The sequence below is a fragment of the Protopterus annectens genome, chromosome 6.part0 (assembly GCF_019279795.1).
Source record: "Protopterus annectens isolate FY-2018-M chromosome 6.part0, PAN1.0, whole genome shotgun sequence".
Taxonomy (NCBI): Eukaryota; Metazoa; Chordata; order Ceratodontiformes; family Protopteridae; genus Protopterus; species Protopterus annectens.
In genome coordinates this window covers 1,449,174,728-1,449,197,670 of record NC_056737.1, presented here as the reverse complement: position 1 = coordinate 1,449,197,670, position 22,943 = coordinate 1,449,174,728, and the positions used below count along the sequence as shown (strand labels likewise).

At 40.7% G+C, this 22,943-nt stretch overlaps 1 protein-coding gene across 1 annotated transcript in view; it reads right to left on the bottom strand.

Annotated features, from left to right (window-relative positions):
* SPOPL (speckle type BTB/POZ protein like) overlaps positions 1–16,411 on the bottom strand; it is a 771,896-nt gene extending 755,485 nt beyond the window's left edge. The window contains exons 1-2 of the mRNA XM_044073670.1: positions 16,406–16,411; positions 8,728–8,849 (exon numbers count right to left, since the gene is read on the bottom strand). Coding sequence (XP_043929605.1) covers positions 8,728–8,849; positions 16,406–16,411 — 128 coding nt within the window. The remainder of the gene's footprint in view (positions 1–8,727; positions 8,850–16,405) is intronic.
* Between the last annotated feature and the right edge of the window lie 6,532 nt (positions 16,412–22,943).

Sequence of the window (22,943 nt, the reverse complement as noted above, 5' to 3'; positions counted from 1 at the left end):
TGAGAACCAAACAAATGATTCCCCGTATGAGCAACAATTGAAAAATGCATTTTTGAAAGGATGCATTGCACCTATTAGTAGCTTCATTACGAAGCATATGATAGACCATCGAACAGGGAGGCTACAAGCCTTACTCGAATACGCTAGACATGCTGAAAGACATTTTAATAGTAAAAAGAAAAAGAAGGCGCAAGTCTTCACTGCTGAAGACGGAGCTGAAGTGTTTGTATTACAGTCAGATAAAAAGGGCAAGAAGAATGCTCAGGGAAACAAACAGTCTGACAAACGATCAGAAGATTTTGAAGAAAGTAAAAAGAGAGGTGAATGCTTCAAGTGTGGGAAAAAGGGACATCTAGCAAGGGATTGTAAGCAAAACAAAAAGGTAATTACAGAAGATAAGGGAGATGAGGACTGACTATATGATAGTGAAGATATATCATGTGAAATTCAGAAATCATCAGGAAAAGTTAATAAACAGAAAACAAATGTAAATGTGATAGAAGGAGTAGAGGAAGTGCAAGTAGATATGGAGGATGAAGAAAATGAAATTTTGGACTTAGCATTATTGAGTTTAGAGCTCTACTTAGCAGATACGAAACCGGAAGTTACACTTCTGGTGGAGGGAAGGGAAGTCAAATTCCTGTGCGACTCAGGAGCATCACGGACTTTGATACACCCCTCCAAGTTACCAGAACATTCCGAATCACTTGATTATATACTAGTGAAAGCAGCAAACGGACAGCTATATAGGGAACCACTTTCCCATGATATAGCAATAACTGACCCTGTTTCAGGTATGACCCAGAGAAGTAAAATTGTTGTTTCTGCAAAGTGTCCAGTGAACCTATTGGGCAGGGACCTTATGCAGATATTTGGCATAGCAGTAGTTCCAACTGTACAAGGTATGGAGGCACAGAGACAAATGGATACCTTTGTAGTGCGATCGGAGGGTGAAACTTTTTACTGGTACAGCCAGGACCTAGTCATGACTTTTCCAGGGGCAGTAACCAAGGAACTGATGAACGTCGCCATCAGTAAAGCCCCCTCCCTTGACACTGATCGACAGCATTTGTTACACTGTACTCTATACTACTGTGCTATACCAGGACCTGATCGAGAGTATGAGCAAGAATTGTTTAGAAATCGTGCAACTAGATTGGTTTTGCGTACATTGTACTGGGATACTGAGGGGAACAATGTAGTTAGCTGTTCATTACCTCAAGAATTCCTTGCATTATATAAATCAAATCGGTTACCACATGTCAACTTGACAAAGAACAAAAGTGTCAAATGGGCAGACTTAGGAGAAAAAGTAACAAGATGGGAGAAACAGACTGATTTAGAACTATCAGAACAAGGGATACAAAAACAAAAACTGAACTGGTTGACACAGACACATCCAGCTGTACACTTGCAATCTAGTGAGGACAGCTGATTAGCGTTCTTATTAGAAGAAGAAAAAAAGGCCTTATGTGAAATTCCAACAACTCTTTGGTCAACAGGCAAGTCAGATGTAGGAATTATTCGGACAGCAGGACCAGTTACAATAACCCCAAAGTCAGCTTTTAGACCACAGAAAAGACAATACCCTTTGAGAAAGGATGCAGAAATAGGAATTAAGCCTATAATAGCAGCATTACTCAAAGAAGGAGTACTGGTAGAATCTCCTGATTCACCATGTAATACACCCCTATTTCCTGTTAAAAAAGCAAACGGGGAATGGCAGATGGTACAAGATTTACAAGCTGTAAATAATGCAGTAATACCTAGAGCACCTATGGTGCCAGACCCACATACTTTGTTAAACGATTTAGAACCGCAACAGAAGTATTTCTCTGTGGTAGATATTAGCAATGCTTTCTTTTCAATACCTATACATCCTGATAGTCGATATTGGTTTGCATTTACATTTCAGGGTAAAAGGTATACTCGACTACCACAGGGATATTGTGAGAGCACAACAATATTTGCACAAGAAATGGCTAGCAACCTGGCAGGTTTACCCCACCGGGAGGTAGTCAAATTCTACTTTATGTAGATGACATCTTGCTAGCAGCCCCCACCCAGCAACAGTGCAGGGAGGATACTGTAGCATTATTGAAATTTTTAGCAACACAAGGACACAAAGTAAACAAAAGTAAGTTACAACTTTGGAGAAAACAAGTTAGACACTTGGGATATGTAATATCCAATGAAGGTAGAATATTGGATGAGGAAAGAAAAACAGCAATTTTGCAAGCACCCAAACCAACAACCAAGAAAGAAATGATGTCTTTCTTAGGTACAACTAATTTTTGTCGGAGCTGGATACCAAATTATGCTTTGGAATCTGCTCCACTGACTGACTTGATATATAAGACACCAATGGCAGCACAAGATATCTTACAATTGACACCTGAAGCAGAAACGGCTTTTTGCAGGTTGAAGCAGTTGATAGCTTCTTCATTAGTTTTAGGACTTCCAAATTATAATAAACGATTTTTTCAGACCGTAGATTGTAAGCAAGGATATATGACGTCAGTATTGACGCAACAACATGGGGATAAGCAACGCCCCATAGCCTATTATTCATCACAGTTAGATCCAGTGGCGCGATCTTTGCCTCACTGTGTACAAGCAGTAGTTGCAGCTGCAATGGCAGTACAGGCTTCAGCCTCAGTGGTGTTATTCCGCCCTCTCACATTGAGAGTGCCTCATGCAGTTGCAATAATTTTACTGCAGGAAAAAGTGGCATACCTTTCTCCTGCTAGACATCTTTCGTGTATGACTATATTGCTGAGCCAACCTCATATGACAATTGAACGATGTACGACATTGAATCCATCAACATTACTTCCAACTCCTGCGGAGGGCACACCACACAGCTGCCTGCAGGAAATTGAACAGTTAGCTTTACCTAGACAAGATCTCACAGATATGCCCTTGGATAATGCCGAGGTGACATATTACGTGGACGGCTCATGCAGAAGGGGTCCTACAGGAAAGAATCTGGTAGGGTATGCAGTAGTTACAGACACTGAAATTTTAGAAGCTCAATCCTTACCACACAACTTATCTTCACAAGCAGCAGAATTGATAGCTTTGACGAGGGCATGTACTTTAGCAAAAAACAAGTGTGTGAACATATATACTGATAGTCAGTATGCTTTTTCTACAGTACATGTATTTGCACAACAATGGAAAAATAGAGGAATGATAACATCTAGTGAAAAACCTATTAATCATGCACAATTTATTTTGGAGTTATTAGAATCTATTCAGTTACCTACCAAAGTAGCTATTTGTAAATGTGTAGCTCATACGAAACAACAAGATAAGATTTCAAAAGGCAATGCACAAGCTGATGCAGTTGCAAAGCAAGAAGCCTCAGACTCAGAAATTTTACTTTTGAATGAGGAATTACAACTCTCTGAGATTTTAGATTTAGACATGTTAAAAACAATGCAGACGCTTACTACAAAAGCAGAAAAACAAAAATGGATAAAACGAGGTGCAATTCTTGAGAATGGACTGTACATTTCCAAAGAGAGAAAACCAATATTGTCGTCTAATTTATTTAGATATGCAGCTTTGTTGAGCCATGGGCAGTGCCATGTCTCAAAAGGGGGGATGGTACAGTTAGTAAACCGAATATTCCAAACATACGGATTCACAAATTATACACAAAAATTTTGTGCAGCTTGTCATACTTGTAACAAGCACCATGCACAAGGGGCATTTAAAACCAAGCAAGGAAGTTTTCCTATGCCACCATACCCGTTCCATACTATTTGTATGGATTTCATAGAATTGAATAAGTGTGAAGGGAAAAAGTTTTGTTTAGTTATTGCAGACATGTTTTCTAAATGGGTAGAAGCTTTTCCAACCAAAGACCCGGATGCAGCAACAGTGGCGAAAGCCCTGATAAAAGAGATAATCCCTAGATTTGGCATTCCAGAAAGGATTTATAGTGACAACGGCACACATTTCATAAACCAGACAATCCAGCAACTTGGGAGATTTTTTGGTATCTCCTTAAAGAACCATTGTGCCTACCACCCACAGTCAGCAGGACTGGTGGAAAGGTACAATGGTACCTTCAAAAATAAGCTTAGGAAGCTAGTAGAGGAGACCCAAAAGAATTGGATATACTGTCTGCCTTTGGCACTGCTGAGTATGAGAACGGTTCCAAATATAAAGGGTTTGACTCCCTTTGAAATGGTTTTTGGGAGAGCATATTATGTGCCTCAGTGGAAAGCTCTCATGCCTGCAGAGCAAGAGGCTGACAGTTCATTAGCTAGTTATATGAGGAAACTGTTAACAAATAAATCTGTTTTGCAGTTTAACTCTTTTTCAGATAAGGAACAGACCAGACCGGTGGAAGCAGTCTTGGCCCCTGGGACATACGTGTGGCTGAAAGTGACGGAAAGGAAGAATTGGGCAAGTCCAAAGTGGGAGGGACCATACCAGGTTCTGTTGGCAATGCCTACTGCAGTTAGAGTGGCCGAGAGGACTTCCTGGGTTCATTTGACACATTGCAAACCGGTAAAGAGCTTTCAACTTGATAAACACTTTGTGACTGATACACAACCAGACCGAGATGGCCAAAAACAAAGCGAATAGAAATTTAGATCAACCCCAGAGATGTTGCATAATCATTTTGTTGAGTGTACATTTATTGACTGTAATTGTGACAATTTTCCTCTTGTTGTGGTTTATCCTACACACAACCACACAAGTGAAAGTGGGAAGGCGTGACGAAACGTCTACAGACTGGCATCCAAATTTTAACACATACCTAGCCATGAAACGTGTATATGCAGAGACTATGAACATTTCAAATTGCTGGGTTTGTACAGCTATACCAACAGCATATGGAGGACTGATAAGGTCCGCTATCCCTTTGGGGATAAATGAGACTTGGGAGAACTTACTCTTCGATAAAGGAACTGTGAGATCACAGGACAAAATAGCTTTATTTTTACCTGTCACACAAAAAGGAGTTATATGTTTTTATAAAAATGATACCCTCCAGGTGGGCTGGAGCAATTGTAATATAACCATATCTTACCGATGTTATATTAAGAATGGTAATGGCAATACTTTTTGCAATACTAATTATGACTCATATTTGAATTCACTGAAAACAACCATGAATGACATTCGCAAAAATCCAGTTTTGTTTAAACAATTGTCAGTTATAGATCAGAAAATGTTTCATGCAGGGCTGATGCATATTAGTACTAAAGTAGAAAACTGTTATTTTATTTGTGGGAAAAAGGCATATAAATGGTTACCTGAGAATTGGTCCGGCAGTTGTTTTTTGGGTTATTTGGTTCCGGCAATAAGACACACTGCAGAATTACCTTTGGGTAAGATACGAAACATGAGAGAAGCAGCTCGAAAACCTGAAGGTCTAGTTGAAAAACCTGTGAATCCAGTCGGAAAGATCGAAGCTGGCTGGAAAGATCATAATGCCGTGAAAGACAAAAGCAAATTGACACATATGGACTTGAGTGACAGTGCTATATCCTGGGCAAGAATTTTCCCAGCCTATGGAGCAGTCAAATCGATCTGGGAGCTGAAGAAGTTGTTGAAACTTCTCGAAGTAATGAGTGATGCAACTTTTTCTGCCCTAGAACTGGTGACTGATGAACTGAATGCAATGAGAACTGTTGTGCTACAAAATCGAATGGCTCTTGACTTCACCCTAGCGGCGAGAGGTGGTACGTGCGTGCTTATCAAAGAAGAATGCCGTGCGTACATACCAGATAATAGGCATGAAATTAATAATCACCTAGAGGTAATTCAGCAAGTATCAGCCATGACTGAACTAGGCCCAAACCCACTCACGGACTTTTTCCAGAATCTATTTGGGGGGTGGGGTTCCATCCTAATGAATATTCTGATTGCCATTTGTGTGAGCATACTCCTAATAGGAGCATGCGTTTGCTGTGGAATTCCCTGCATGAAAAGATTAATCAAAGATTTTACTGATGTATCTGTTACTGAAACTTTGTACCAAGATACTGAGATTGACAGATTGATCTCAGATGACATTTTTTCTGAAGTATAGATTAAATGACTCACCTAGCTGAAAATCCTAAGTGGAAGAAGTTGGGAGATGAAATGACACTATGCATACTTCAAAATAGAATAAAAAGTATTAATGGGGGGAAAATGTTAGAAAAATGTGTATTTGAATATATGAGAAATGCTAGTTTAAAAGCAAAGTAGTATATAATGCATTTTATTCTATTAATCATATAGTAGAGAGGATTAATTTATGTTTAAATGTGAAGTAGTTTTGAAACTGCAGTGTGGCTTGAAGCAAAGCTGACCTTCGACCCTGGCAGATGCTATCTTAGCAAGTTTTAATGTTTATGCTTTTCACAAGTGATTATCTGCTGGGTCAGGAAATTAAATGTGTGAAATAATGAAATCTTCTGCTCTTTCCTGCTGGGATGATTTGGCCTTGTATATGTATTACTGAGATAGCACGCAGCTGTGTGAGAAAGTGTAACAGAGAACAAAGATATGTATTAAAAGACTGAATCTGCTATTGTATTCGAACTGATATGAAACCTTGAAGAAGTAACTTTACAGAAAGACATTATGTCTGACCAGGTGGATAGCAAGGCCGTATTGTAACCAGAGGAAAAGTTTTTTAAAATATACAGCATCAACAGTTTTAATGAATAGAAGACTGTAAGCTAAAGTGATGTAGATGCCCTGTGACATACCAAGTCAGTAAGGTGGGCACAGCTTGATTGTTAAACCTACATAAGATTGTGTGCTTCCTGTTTCATGTCAGACAGAATTCTGAACTTGTACGTTTTTTGCCTCCTGTTGTACACTAGTAAACTTTTGAATCTAAACCTCCTGTGTATTGAATTCTTGATTTTATTTAACAAAAAGACAAATTAGGTGTTTTAGAATCTGGGAATTTCCCCTGAATACCACCTGTGAGAAGAAAGTACAGTTGTGTAAAATCTTACTATAACAGATGTCCTTCTCTTCACTGTTGCAGTATTGTTTACTGTAGGAATGTCTCGGCTAGGGCAGCCCAATGCTTGACCAGTACACCAAAGCCATATGGCCTTGTATGCACAAGCACATCACACACATGGTCCCCGCAGAGGGCGTAGGACATAAAAGTGCTGTACTGACCCAGTTACCCAGAACTAAACTGCTCCAATAGAGACCAGTCTTCATAGAACAAAGGAATCCAGGCACATCCAGAAGGAGAAAATGCAGAACAAAAAGGGGAGACCCTCAGCCAGAAGGGAATTCAAAACAAAAACCTGAACAAACAAGAGGGGTTTGGAGGGAGGGATTGAATACTGCGACAGTGAAGAGAAGGACATCTACTCTTATGGTAAGATTTTACACAACTGTACTATATCCTTCTGTATCACTGTTGCCGTATTCTTTACTATAAAAAAAAGCTCAAGAAACAGAATGGGAGCTGAAAAGCTGAGAACAGTCCTCAACAAACTCTTACATAATGTCTCTATCAAAATCTGCTCTGGCCCTAAAAACCACATCCAACTTATAATGCTAAGTAAAGGTAGGCAATTAAGACCAAGTAGCAGCTTCAAGGATGGAATTGGTGTCCAACCCCTTGAAGAAAGCTCCAGAAGAGGCAACAGCCCTAGTGGAATGGCTCTAACAGAAGTAGACAAAGATTTGCCACGAAAAAATTAACAAAAAGTAATGGCTATAGATATCCAGGATGGGATGGTTTGCTTAAAAACAGCCTAACCCAATGTCCTGGGATAAACAGAAACAAAAAGCTGCTGGTCAGACTTGCAAATGGCCTTAGTTTTACCCAAATAGTACCTGAGCTGTCTGTGCAAATTCAAGGTATGCAAGACCCTCTCACTAGCAGACTAAGGAAAAAGGAAGGGAGTTGTACTAACTGATTCAAGAACAACTCATTTACTACCTTGGGCATAAAAGGAGGATAAGTACTAAGGGACACCCTGTCCTTGTGAAAGAACAAAAAAGTAGGAATGGCCATAACAGCCTAAAGCTCAGAAACTCTCCAAGCAGAAGTAAAAGCCAGCAACAAGACAGTCTTCCAGGTACAATGTTGTAAAATGTGCAGAATTTGCAGGCTCAAAAGCCTGAGTCAAGTTTTCCAAAACAAAATTAAAGTCCCAAGGAGGAGGAATAGGTTTCCTTGGAAGGACTCCTTTAAGAAATTGTTTGACCTCAAATCAAGAGGCCAACAAGGAGTTCAGACAGATGAGTGATAATGGCATTCACACTGACGGCAAAGAAGTTCCGAGTAACTGCATCCTCAGAACTTTTATGCCCTACGTCCTATACAGGGAGCATATGTCTGATATACGGTGCATACAAGATCATAAAGTTTTGGTATACTGGCTGAGCATTTGGTGGGAGATCTCTACAGTAAAGAATGCTGCAACAGTGATATATAGAAGGACATTAGGAGATACCATTGTTATAGAGACTGCATCTCTCACCTTGTCTAAGAATGGCTACAGATCCCATAGAATTTGCTTGGGACCACTAATGTGGATGGGGAATTATTGTATACTTTTTTCATCTTGCTTTTATAACAGCCATCCCTAATACAAGCATTTCTGATGGCTGGCTTGCAGAAAATTTCATAAAATGAACAATGGCTGAAAAAAAGACTTGCATGGCACTGTCATTGTGTACAAAGATATGCTGAACTTCTAAATTCTTCATCTGTTTATATGTAAAAACGTATTTTACCATTTCATTTTATCATTTGGTCCAGAAGAAAATGCTGAGCTTTTCAAAACTTCACCCATTTCTTCTCGGCAAAAGCTGAAGTTGTTAATTGTCCACATGTAGGAAAATTTTACTACCTTAACCTAGAGAATATAAAAACACAGAAATGGTAACATCATTAGATTTCTTAACTCAGTATTAAACATGTATTAAGTACACACAGCAATTCATCTGCTTAACATTACAAAATTACTAAATCTAAAAAATAATTTTTTTTTCAGATGCAACATCACTGTCATTTTTAAAGTCTTTCACTTGGAAGACCACTGTATCTTAACACTGACAGAGCATAGACGTACTCCTAAGTAAAATCTTTAATAAGAGTAGTGACTCAAAATACTTTTTAAATAATGCGTAATTCTCCAAATACACTTAAAATCAGAACCCAACACTGCAAAATAAATGAGCAAACACATCTGTGCAACTTCATTTTAAAGAATTACATAAGATAAGAAAGTTGAAAAAAGATATGAAACACACATTTTATCCTTTTATCAGAGGATGACCTTATTGATGGATGACTCAAATTCAATTATAAAACATACAGATTATAGCTTAACTTTTCATGACAATTAGGAGGTTTCTTTCATGTTACTGTAGATTGATGGGGTTAGTAGATGTAATACCCATTTAGAAGAACAAACACTAGTTACAGACTTTACTTATTATTCTCTTAGCTTTATAGCCTGGCATATGTTAGTAGGATTTATGTTACAAAAAGTACAGTTTTGTACCTACCATAAATGTAGATGTTCGAGGATCCCATTGCTGCAGTCCTTACTATTGGTATAGTCCGCATCCAGTCGGCCCGAATACCAGAGTATAACGCCAGTACGCCAGGGTACTAATCCGCTCGACCGACGCCATATCCTCAGTCTTTTCTTGCCCCAGATGTCAGAAGACCCTAAAAAGACAAGGCCCAAAATACCTGCACCAAAAATATGTACAATATATACAAGAAAATATACAAAAAATTTAAGCATGTAACCTCACCTACACAACCACCCCTAAACACAGAGGGAAGGAGGGAACTGCAGCAATGGGATCCTCGAACATCTACATTTATGGTAGGTACAAAACTGTACTATGTTCTTCGCTCCCATTGCTGCAGTCCTTACTATTGGGTAGAATCCCAAAGCAGAGGTAAGGGAGGCTGGCAAATCATAAAGAAGCAGGAGCTGACAACATGCCTTGCAAAACAGCTGTGGCAAAACCAGCCCTAGACTTAGAGTAGATAGGAAGGTGATAATGCTTAGAGAAAGTATGCACTGAACTCCAAGTAGCTGCTTCCAAAATATCCTTAGTTGCCACCCCTTAGAAATGCTGTTGAAGTGGCAGTAGCCCTAGTGGAATGAGGCCTAATCCCAGCTGGAATCTCCTTGCCATGATGGGAATAACAAAATGCAATGCAAAAGCCAATCCACCTAGAAATAGTTTGTTTTGACACAGGCTTGCCCTGTGAACTCAAAGCAAAAGAAACAAACAACTGCTGAGATTGCCTAAAATCCTTAGTCCTGCTTAAATAATAACGCAATTGCCTGTGTACATCTAAAGTGTGCAAAATCTTTTCCCCTTTATTTTGGGGTCTGCATAAAAAGTAGGCAAATGAATAGTTTGGTTTAAAGCCACACTAGAAACCACCTTAGGCATAAAGGAAGGATTAGTACGTAATGATACCCTATCCTTATGGAAAATCAAAAATGACTCTACTGCCATAAGGGCCTGCAACTCAGACACCCTTCTTGCAGAAGTAATAGCCAACAGAAAAGCAGTCTTCCATGACAAGTATTTCAATTCAGCAGTAGCCGCAGGCTCAAAAGGTTGTAGAGTAAGTTTTTCCAACACAAAATTGAGATCCCAAGCAGGAGTAGGAGCTCTGCGTGGGGGTCTTATATTCTTTGCCCCTCTAAGAAACTGCTTGAACAAAGGATGCGAAAACAATGGTGGGTCACAATCATAGTGAGCTGAAATTGCTGCAGCATGAATCTTAATGGAAGAGAAGGACAAACCTTTGTCCAATAACTCAGTAAGGTATTGAAGAGCCACACTCAAATTAGGCTCAGAAACCTGCAAATTCTTCGCTGTACTCCAAAATAAAAATCTCTTCCATTTTTCTGCGTACACTTTCCTTGTACTAGGTCTTCTAGCTACCATAATCACATTTAAAACTTGTTGAGGAAGTTGAGACCTGCTGTGTTTCAACACAGAATATGCCAGGCTGTTAGATGAAGAGAGTGAAGCTTGACATTGAGCAGATGACCATCCTTCTGAGATAACAGATGAGGAATCAGAGGTAAAGGCCATGGAGGCTTCCTTACCAGACTCCCGAGTAGTGGGTACCAGTGTTGCCGAGGCCAATCTGGAGCTATCAAAATCATCCTTGGCCTGTCGTGTCTGACCTTTAATAGTACCTTTGGAAGAAGAGGCAGAGGAGGAAAGGCATACACATGAAGGTTTTTCCAACTGAAAGACAGAGCATCCACTTTCCAAGCTGTGTGATGAAACCCCTTTGTGCAATACTGTGGCAGCTGGTGGTTTAGTGGAGAAGCGAACAGATCTATGTCTGGAGTTCCCCATGACACTGTCAATTTTGAAATACATGAAGATCCAGTTTCCACGGATCCATGATTTGTCTGCTTAACACATCTGCTAAGGAGTTCTGTGCTCCGGCAGAAACCTTGCCTGAAGAGTTAGTTGCAAGCTTAGCGCAGTCTCCCATAAAATCATTGCTTGCCTGCATAGAGGATAAGAATGTGTTCCCCTTGCTTGTTGATGTACCACATGACAGTTGTGTTGTCTGTTAGAATCAACACCTGCCCTGGAAGAAGTAACTCCTTGAAAGCCATTAATGCAAACTGGACTGCTAACATCTCCTTCATGTTGATATGTAGATGCTGTAGTCTGGCAGGCCACTTGTCTTGTATCCACTTTCCATTTAGATGAGCTCCCAAGCAATGTCCGAGGCATCTGTCGTTAAAATCTGACTGCCTCTGGCCGGGTCACAGAGAGTCCCTTGTTTAGGTGACATTCCTGAGCCCACCACAAAAATTCTTTTTGAAGGCAAGGTATTATTTGAATGACAGTGTCCAAATCCTGGCAGTGCTGTGTCCATACATTTTGAGATCCCATTGCAGCTTCCTCATATGCAGTTTGGCATTGGGAATCACCAGAATACAAGATGCCATGAACCCTAATGCTTGAAGGACTGTCCTTGCAGTCAGCACGGACTGATGAGATAGTTGATGGAAGTAAAGTGATAGACTCTTTTGTTTGTCCAAAGGCCATCTGGGCTGCTGTATTCAGTCTCACACCCAGAAAGCACATGTCTTGAGAGGGTACTAGACTGGACTTTATTTCAGAATACCCTAGGCATCTTAGCACTGCTATAACATGTTCCAGATGCTGTAGAAGGTCCTCGCCCTTTCTTGAGCCAGAATCAGGCAGTCAAGTAAGGATAGATTTGAATTCCTTGAAGCCTGAAGTAAGCTATCACTGGAGCCAGAACCTTTGTGAATACTGTAGATAAGCCAAAGGGCAATGCAGAGAACTGATAATGAGAATTTCCAGCTCGACCGCAGATACTTCCTGCAACTTAGCCTTATAGGCACATGAAGGTAAGCTTCCTTGAGATCTAAAGTTACCATCCAGTGATCTTTGCCCAGCAGAGGTAAAAGCTGTTGTAACGTCAACATCTTGAACTTGGGAATGTCCAGAAAAGTGTTGAGGAGAGATAAATCCAAAATTGGTCTCCATGTGTTCCCCTTCTTTGGTACTAGGAACAGGCGAGAATAAAAGCCTAGGCCCCTTTCTGATATAGGGACTGGCTGAATGGCCCCTATCTGGAGTAACTGAGAAACTTGCTTGTGAGCCTCTTATCTTTGTGGAGGAGGATGCCTTTGAAAGGGGGCATTGTATGGAAATAAAATCTGTAACCGTGGTGAATGATATCCAACACCCATTTGTCCTGAGTAATTAAATCCCAATTTTCTTTGAAAAGAGACAGTCTTCCTCCCAAAGGAGCTGCCAGACGGGAATCTACTGGCAGCTGAAAAGACAGGTCATTGGGTCTGTTTACGAAAGGACTGACCCCTGCCCTCACCAGTAGTCTGAGCAGGTGAGCTCCCTGTTCTAGGCCTAAAAGAACCTTGAGCCCTGCCCCTACCACGTCTAGATCTACCCCTAGACTGGGAATCATAAGCAGGATATGTCCACCCCTTAGCAGGCCAATTTCTACTAAACTTCGGTGGCTGCACCTGCAAAAAATCTTTAACAGTTTGCATAGACTTAGCTATGTCCTCCATTTTCTTTAAAACTGCTTCCACAGGCGATCCAAACAACACATCAGACTGTAAAGGAGCATCCAAAATCCTTGTCTTAACATGCTCAGCTAAATTCTGATCCTTCAACCAGGCATGCCTGCGAAGAACAGAACTAGTAGCAGCCACCCTCGAGGAGGCCTGTACAGCATCAAAACCACATTGCAAAGAATGCTTACCCACTTGTTCAGACACATGAACCAAATCCAGCAACTCTTTACACTCAATACCTTCCGCCAAAGCATCCACCTTAGATTTCAATTGTGAAAGGAGATAATTTGATATTTTAGCATGTGAAACTGACAATTCAATGCTCTCATGGCTAGAGTGGAAGAAGTATACACTTTCTTTCCCCACCTATCCAAAGCCCTTGCCTCTTTATCAGTGGGAACAGGATTTTTAATCACAGAAGCTTTAACACCTTTAGGCCCTTGAGAAATAGTTTCTGGGTCCCCTAGGACTCTTAAACAAATACTTATGAGCTTCGCACCCTATAATACCTATCAGGCTTAACAGGAGCAGGAGGCAAAGAGTCAGGGTTCAGGGAAGCCTCTGCAAAACATCTTCCACCACATTCAACACAGGAGGAATAGCTAAGGGCCTATGCTGGGGTAAAAACAAGAATTCCCTAAGCCTTTTCCTGGAATCAGAGTAATCCTGACCTTCCCATTTAAAGTGCTCCCTCATGGAATGCAGAGTCTCTGAAAATGAGAAATCCTCAGGAGGAGAAGCTGTAGGAGTGGAATCATCCACATCAGAATCAGAATAAGTAGGATACTCCTGCAAGTCTTCCAGAAGACTCTGAAGCCTCTGAACACTGTTCAAAACTATCAAACTCGGTTCCACCCTAGGCCTCTTATCAGGGGGCATAGAACCTCTAATCATAGTAATCAAATCTTCTGCCATTTTAAGCATATGTTTCTTAGGTACAGAACCCGAAATGCTAGGAGAAGCCCCCACTGAAGCTGAACTAGGCCTACCTCTCAAAGAAGTTTTGGCAACAGAAGGAGAGGCTCTAACTACCTTGGGAAGAGAGGGAAGAACAGTCACCTGAGAAGCCCCCTCAGCCTGGCCTACCTCCTGAGAAGGCACATCCTGTAACAGTAAAGTTTCTGCCTGGGACTCCATGGAAACTCCTGGCAAAACCTCTGGCTCCACTGAGTTTCTAAAGAACCGTTCATCAACCCTAGGCTTCGCTGTTTTGTCCTTGCGCTTCTTGCTAAGCGCGGGCGAGCATCCAACGGCATTTTATAATTGCAACGCTTCCCAAACACTAACCTGGCACAGTCTAACCTCCTCTTAATAGTTGTTAAACCTAGCACAAGAGCGCAACCAACAACGTCGTGCTCAGGCCCTAAACAAGGTATACACAAGGTATGGTAATCCCTATGAGGTATCTGTTTCCCACAAGAAATACAGTTATTCACTTTTTCTGACATCCGTAAAATACTGAGGCAAGAAAAACAAAATGTTTCTGAAACTCCGGTTGGAAATATTTCAGAACGCCAACCTGCACTCGCAAAACTGCTTCTGCATCGGACCATGCGGCAAAAAAGACTGAGGATATGACGTCGGTCATGCGCATTAGTACCCTGACGTACTGACGTCAGTCTAATGCGCCCTGAACTGGATGCGGACTATACCAATAGTAAGGACTGCAGCAATGGGGAACGAAGAACATCAGCATGCATACAGATTTCCTCACTACTCAATGGGTTCAACAGTACTAACAGACCATGCACGGATTATCTTTGGAAGTCCAAGTGGGCATTCTGGAAGGCATGCCAACAGGCAGTTTCACGTACAGTATTTTTAGAGACAAATTTCAGACATGGTGTAAGGAGATGTTCTATGTTCTACTAGACAGAGAAAGGTTTTCATATTAAATACACTAACAGTCTGTATCTGCTTTTAGAAAAGGCCTTTAAGCCTATACAGTTCCACTCCATTTTTGCTGCTTAAGTGGTCTATGTGTTATTAAGTGTGTATCTTTGTGATCATTTGACAACATAATTCCTTCTCTCTTCCCATTTATTGGCTGTTGACAATAAGCACATAAGTATCATTTTGCAAAGTCTCTCCCTTTAAACTACTCACCAGACTAAAATAATTTTTATAAAATTGCTTAATATTGACTATACTGATACTGCTTGCACTGATTTTAGTATCAAATAAGTGTTGTTGGTGGCAGGTTTCCATGCAAGCTGTTTTGTATCGAATTTTAAATCCTCAATAGCAAGTCCACCCAAATATTATTCTAAAACTGAACTCAAAGCAGTTATTGTTCACCTGCTCCCAGAAACATTCCTGTCAGTATTGCGGACCAGCACTTTCCCACAACTGCTCTACCCAGCCTGATTGAGATGGGTATTTTGACACAGTGTAAGAGTTGTCTCATGCTGTCTATCATAGGTTCATAGGTTGGTACTAGGCTATCAGCCCTAGGGCCTATACAAGCCTAGCCATATCAAGCCTATCATCTATTACTCATATAACATAACACAGTATGTGAGAGATGTACTTAATGTAACATCATATACAATACCCTTGGAGGCAAAATTCTTATACGCAGTAAACTCAGACACCAAAATAGTCACCAGTACACTACATATCATGCCTCTCCAAAGCCATCACAACACATATAATCCATCATATGCTGAGGTTCTAAAGATTAATTTACCTAAACCTCAAAGACAACAAAAACACAACACAGGCACAAAGCACACTCAGCATATTAAGCCTACCTCCTCACATAGCACAAAGAATCCCAAAGTCAAGGATGCTGAGCCCGTCAGGCATATATCAATCCAACCACCCATTCAGGTCACTCTGTTGTAAGACATACAGATGTGCCTCTTACCAGGCTGAACAAGGAAAATGTGATCTAGCACTTGTCTGGTGCTAGATCTGTCAGAACACTCATGCACTCAAGTCCTTGAACAAGTATCAGTTTGACTCTGTCATAGTTCATGCAGGTGCCAATGACTTGAGGTGTACCTCCCTGGATTATATGAAGAGAGACATGATGGAGCTCTTGATTGTGTGTTTGAGGGAGGTATGAGCCTAGCATGCAATAATTTACCTTCTCCAAGGATGATGCCCAGATATCAGCAAAAAAATAATTGACTTCAATAACTGGCTTAGTTTTTGGTGTTGTTCAAAGGCGGTCCAATATTTGTCAACCTGGGAGGATATGATTAATGGAGCACATTGCTTCACCAGGGCTGGGCTGCATCTGTCCCCTCTAGGGTTTTGATTATTGGCAAAAACACCGTCTACCCCTACAGTGCCTGTTTTAGGCAATGCCAAACAGATAAACTTACCAACATAATGAAACAAGACAGTTTTTTCATGCCCAAATAACCATCAGAAAGGTCCCGTACAATATATCAGCTACCTATAAAACTCCCTCTGACAAAAAAAAGCCACAACAGGAGCTAAAGTCACTCAGTTAAAAAACCCAATACTGTTTTCCTAGGTAATCTAAACTATCCGACTATTTGGAGGGAAACCTACACCACCACCAATAGTGCTCAAGAACAGAGATTCCTGGATTTTGTCAATACAAATGACCTGAAACAATTGGTTAGAGTATCCACTGGGGGAATAACACCTTGGATCTTGCCCTTACTAATATGGGTGCATCATGCACCATCCATTCCATATCGGCAACACTTGTTAGGTCTGACCATAAAGCAATCCCTTTCAAAATAAAAATGAAACCAGAGATCCCTTCCACATAGAAATTTACTCCTAAGTAATACATTGGCAAGATTCAAGTCCCCACCAAACCCAGTTAACTCCACTGAATATGCAAAAATGTCCACTACCACACTAAATGAGCATGTAAACAGCTATAGGAACAACTGCAGGGCAATCCTCAGAAACAAAATTCACATGCTGGGACCAGAACATCAACAAGCTTTATAATAAAAGGAAAACAAATTTGACTAAAAATAAGAGTAATTCCTGGAATGTTAGAGCCCTTGCCTCTGAAATAAACAAGCAACTCAGGAGCTTAATACAATCCACCAAAGCTAAGTTTGAGACTAAAATAGCTATCCAAGATAAAAGACAATCACAAGGCATTTTTAGTTATGTTCGTAATCTCAAAAGCACAACACAGCAATGCACCGAGATGATTGTGAATGATGTTACCTACACTGTAGCTGAGCTGTCACACAAAACCAGTCCTAAAAGCACTACCAAAAGTTAAAAATACTAAATGAATGGGTCCTGACAATATCGCTGGATGCATCTTAAACAGCTTGAAGCAATATTCAGCTACACCCTAAAAACACTGTTCAGTCTCTGCTCCATACAGGTTTTATACGAGTGAATGGAGATGCAGTCACTCCCCTGCATAAGGGAGGAAACTTCCACATATCCAGGCAATTACAGATCCAAAAGTATGACCAGCGTCATATGCAAAGCCATGGAAAGACTAATGAAATTAATCAATCGTGACATAGGGAACTTCCAAATATTGGGGCCATCTTGGTTTGTTTTCATCAAGGGCAGGTCATGATTACTCAACCTGGTGGATTTTTTGTTTAAAAAGGTCACCAAAGCAATGGTTGAAAGCAAATGATACACACCGCAAACCTCAACCTGGTCAAAGCTTCTGATAGCTTTTCTACTTTGCCTGAGTGGGAAATTGTAAGTAAACTAGGAATAAATCCCTATGCCATCCGCTGGATTTCCTACTGGCTCACAGATAGGACACAGACCATCAAAATAGGGGAAGTTACCTCCACTAAGAGACCAGTCACCAGTGAAGTCTCCCAGGGTTCTGTGCTCAGACCTCTCCTCTTTCTCATCTACTTTTCTGAAGTAAAGTACCAAGGGGCTCTGGCTGACTAAGTTTGCAGATGACTGCAAGCTAGGAGCAGTCAACTGAATCCCCAAATGACAACCATCCTGTGTGAAGGTTTGTCTCAAATAAATTACTGGTGCCAAAATCATGGACTGAAAATGAGTTACCCTCCAATCCCTCAAATGGTTAGAATTCACAAATTACCTGGACTTCCTCCAGCTCACTACAGCACATAGACTAATATTTAATCCAACCAAATGCCCTGCTCTAACATCCTTCCCCCATACACCCCAAATAGAACTCTCAGATCTGAATACCAAAACTTAATTACTGTCCACAAACCTAAATGTCCTGCTGGATGACTTCTCCTCTCCTTCTCCTTACGTAGGAATGGAACTCTGTCCCTTCCACACTAAGGACAATGTCAAACATAAACAACTTCAAAACTCAGCTTTACACCTACCTCTCCTCCAAATGGAAATATAATTGCATTCTCCCTACCTAGAACTCTTTAACAAAAGCCCCTGGGAGGGTATCCTCCTGAGTTCCTAAGCACCTTATAGCTGGCTATAAACCTTCTATAGCTAATCCCATACGATCTCTCACACTCTGTAAATATTGTAAATAGCTTTTGACTTTAACTGTGTAAATTTGTTAAAATGTATCTGCAAGATATTTTTCCACTATGGGCAATATTGCTCACACTTTGTATTATCTGATATGTATTTGTACTTGTACTTTTATTTTTATTGGACTGGAATCTTTACTGTAATCTGTTTCATGGAGCTTTTCTTCCCGGGCCTCCACTGAAAACGGGCTCTCTGGGCCCAGTGGACTTCCCCGGTAATCAAACTGGAAATAAATAAAATAAATAAAAAAATAAATAAACACCAAAATAATGCATTACTGCCTCCTCTAGGAAGTCATCTGCCCCAGGGATCTACCTAAGGGTTAACCCATTTGTTTGGGATTTGGGACTTGGGAACTTATGTGGGCAATGATCTAACTTTTGACCAATATGGGACTATTGTTATAAGAAAGTCCTCCTAAATTCCACAACTTACTTACAAGACTGCTTATACTTGCTCACATCACAGATGTTATTTATCTCTTGCAACATTTAGCAGTGGTTCAAAATTCACTTGACTTAGTACAAAGAATAACAAGAAAAGCAGAACTGAAAAATGCTTTCAACAAGTTTGGAGAAGCTATAGAAACTCTGGATCACTTCGCACTGAAGCGTCAAAAATTCCAGCCCACATCTGATGAAGTTAAGAAACGAAAACGTATGGTTTGAACGTTAACGTGTTTTGGTGGATTTAATAAAAGTGATTTTTTTAAGTATTTTCATTTCCACACTGTGTGATTACGCTTAGAATTAAGTAACTGAACAGCTTCTGCCAACTGAGAGCTTTATTGTACGTCTCTGGGATTCGTTGGCCTTTTGTATGTACGTATACATGCAACAAATGGATCACCCAGAGAGATACCTTACTAAAATGATACAAGGTCTAACCAACATGTTCTACATGAACTGACTCAAACCCTTGTCACTACACTCAGTATCCTACAGACTGCTAAGAGGTGAGCTGTGTTTGGCATACCAGGCATCCCTCAATCCATTACTAACTGCACATCAGCAAGTCATATGTCATCAGAAATACTCAGTTCAGGGATCTAAACCTCTTCTGCAACATCAACAGAATGGTTTGGAAGAACTAGTATATCTTGCAGAGGATACCACTGCTGTGGAATCGACTCCTCATCCACAGATAAAGTTTAACCCTGCCCATTTTCAAGTACAACCTAGAGCTATGGATGGGAACCAGAAAACTTACCTGAGGACTGCACCCTGTACTACTAATGGGCAGAGGAAGCTCTTAAATGCTGTATTCCATGCAAGGGTCCTCCTCAATTTATCTATGGTATGATTCCAGTTATTCTCATTAGGGGTAATACAGAACTACCAACCATGGGGTGGGTAAGGCCAATTTATAACCACATGGGCTAGGTTATTTTGTGCACAAAAGGTTAATTGGCTAGATGTAAAATGTTCCACAAGGGCAGTTAGACTAGTAATTTACCTATGACCCTACGAGAGATTTCAAACAGATAGTTAAACTAGATGTGCTGACTACTCAGGAATGGGAAACCTTCATTTTAATGAGGTTAGGAAGTTTCTTAAAGCAGAGAAGAAAGTAATAGCCCTTCAAGAAAAAAGAAAAAGGAAAAAATGATGAGAAGGTTCAGCTAGAGAAGGCAAAAAAACCTCAAAATATATTTTAACAGTTGAATCATCATCATCATCATCTTTTGGCTGTTCCCGTTAGGGGTTGCCACAGCAGATAACCTGTTTCCATTTCTTCCTGTCCTCTGCATCTTGCTCTGGATACATCAACCACCTGCATGTCCTCTCTCACCACATCCATAAACCTTATCTTAGGCCTTCCTCTTTTCCTGTTACCTGGTAGCTTCATCCTTAGCATCTTTTTCCCAATATACTCAGCATCCCTCCTCGGCACATGTCCAACCCAACGTAATCTTGCCTGTCTGGCTTTGTCTCCAAACCTTCCAACCTGGGCTGACCTTCTAATATACTTATTCCTAATCCTGTCCACCCTCATCACACCTAGTACAAATCTTAAAATCTTTAACTCTGCCACATCCAGCTCAAACTCCTGCATTTTTGTCAGTGCCACTGTCTCCAACCCATATAACATAGCTGGTCTCACCACCCTCTTGTAGACCTTCCCTTTCACTCTTACAGGTACTCGTCTGTCACAAATCACTCCTGACACTCTTCTCCACCCACTCCATCCTGCCTGTACTCTCTTCTTCACCTCCCTTCCACACTCACTGTTACTCTGAACTATTGACCCCAAGTATTTAAACTCATCCACCTTCGCCACTTCTACTCCTTGCATCCTCACCATTCCTCTATCCTCCCTCTCATTCACACACATATATTCTGTCTTAGTCCTGCTGACCTTCATTCCTCTTCTCTCTAGAGCATATCTCCATCTCTCCAGGGTGTCCTCCACCTGTTCCCTACTCTCACTACAGATCACAATGTCATCTGCAAACATCATAGTCCATGGGGACTCCTGTCTGATCTCATCTGTCAACCTGTCCATCACCACTGCAAATAAGAAAGGGCTCAGAGCTGATCCTTGATGTAACCTCACCTCCACCTTAAACGCATCCGTCACTCCCACCGCAGACCTCACCGCTGTCACACTACCCTCGTACATATCCTGTACCACTCTTACATACTTCTCTGACACTCATGACTTCCTCATACAATACCACAACTCCTCTCTAGGCAACCCTGTCATAAGCTTTCTCTAAGTTTACAACAACACAATGCAACTCCTTCTGACATTCTCTGTACTTCTCCATCAACACCGTCAGAGCAAACATCGCATCTGTAGTGCTCTTTCCCGGCATACTGCTGTTCACTAATCAACACGTCCCTTCTTAACCTAGCTTTCAATACTCTTTCCCATAACTTCGTGCTGTTACTGATCAATTTAATCCCTCTGTAGTTACTACAGCTCTGCACATCACCCTTATTCTTAAAAATCGGTACCAAAACACTTTCTCCATTTCTCAGGCATCCTCTCACTTTCTAAGATTTCATTAAACAATCTGGTTAAAAACTCCACTGCCATTTCACCTAACACCTCCATGCTTCCACAGGTATGTCATCTGGGCCAACAGCCTTTCCATTCTTCATTCTCTTCATAGCTAGCCTTACTTCCTCCTTGCTAATCCATTGTACTTCATGATTCACTATCCCTACATCATCCAACCTTCTCTCCCTCTCATTCTCTTCATTCATCAACCCCTCAAAGTACTCTTTCCATCTCAACACACTCTCCTCGCTTGTGAGTATGTTTCCCTCATTATCCTTTATCACCTTTACCTGCTGCACATCTTTCCTAGCTCGGTCCCTCTGTCTAGCCTATCGGTGCAGGTCCTTTTCTCTCTCCTTAGTGTCCAACCTTTCATACAACTCTTCATATGCCTTATCCTTAGCCTTCGCCACCTCTCTCTTTGCCATGCACCTCATCTCCTTATACTCCTGTCTACTTTCTTCATCTCTCTGACAATCCCACTTCTTCTTTGCCAACCTCTTTGCCTGTATACTCTTTTGTACTTCCTCATTCTACCACCATGTCTCCTTGTCGTCCTTCCTCTGTCCCGATGTAATACCAAGCACCTTTCTAGCCGTCTCCCTTACTAGCTCTGATGTAGTTACCCAGCTATTTGGTAACTCTTCACTGCCACCCAGTGCCTGTCTTAACTCATCCCTGAACTCCATCTCACAATTACCCTTTTTCAATATTTTAACAGTTGAATGCAATCTGAAAAAAGTGCCACAAAGGGGTTGTTTCTGCTAATAATGAGCCCTCACAGTAAAGTTTCAGCAACAGTAAAAAGAAAGGGCACTAGTTGAAACTAAAAGTGAATCAAATGAAATTACTAGGCATTCAGGACAAATATGGCAAATTTTAGGTTGTACTGTGGTAAACTTTATTCAAGGAAGTTATCTGGGATGGAACAACATGTCAAATAAAGAAACCCAAACTGTTTAAAGTGAGAGAAACTCAATGAGAGCCGGCAAGTTCAACAAATCCTCCATTTAATGAGCGCTTTCGGTGAGGACAATACCTCACCTTCCTCAGATAAAACGACACACAATTGACCCTGTTTTTATAAGGCATCTTTGAAATAAATTGAAACGGTTAACTGAATAATTTAAACACCATCAATTATACTTTAAAAAACATACAACTATATATACATTTGAAATGCTATGTTATCACACTCTTAAGATGTTAAAAGTACTTTCAAAAAGGTACTTAAATGACGCCAAAAGCAGCGATCAACTTTTCAAAACTTACATGTTAAAAAATACCATTAAAATATTCAAAATGTGTTTCAGTAACCTTCCACACAACTTAAATGCATTTTAAACACGTCGAGTGCATTTTAAAATATTTGTACTGCGGTCAACAAATCAAAAGCAAAGACAAAAACAG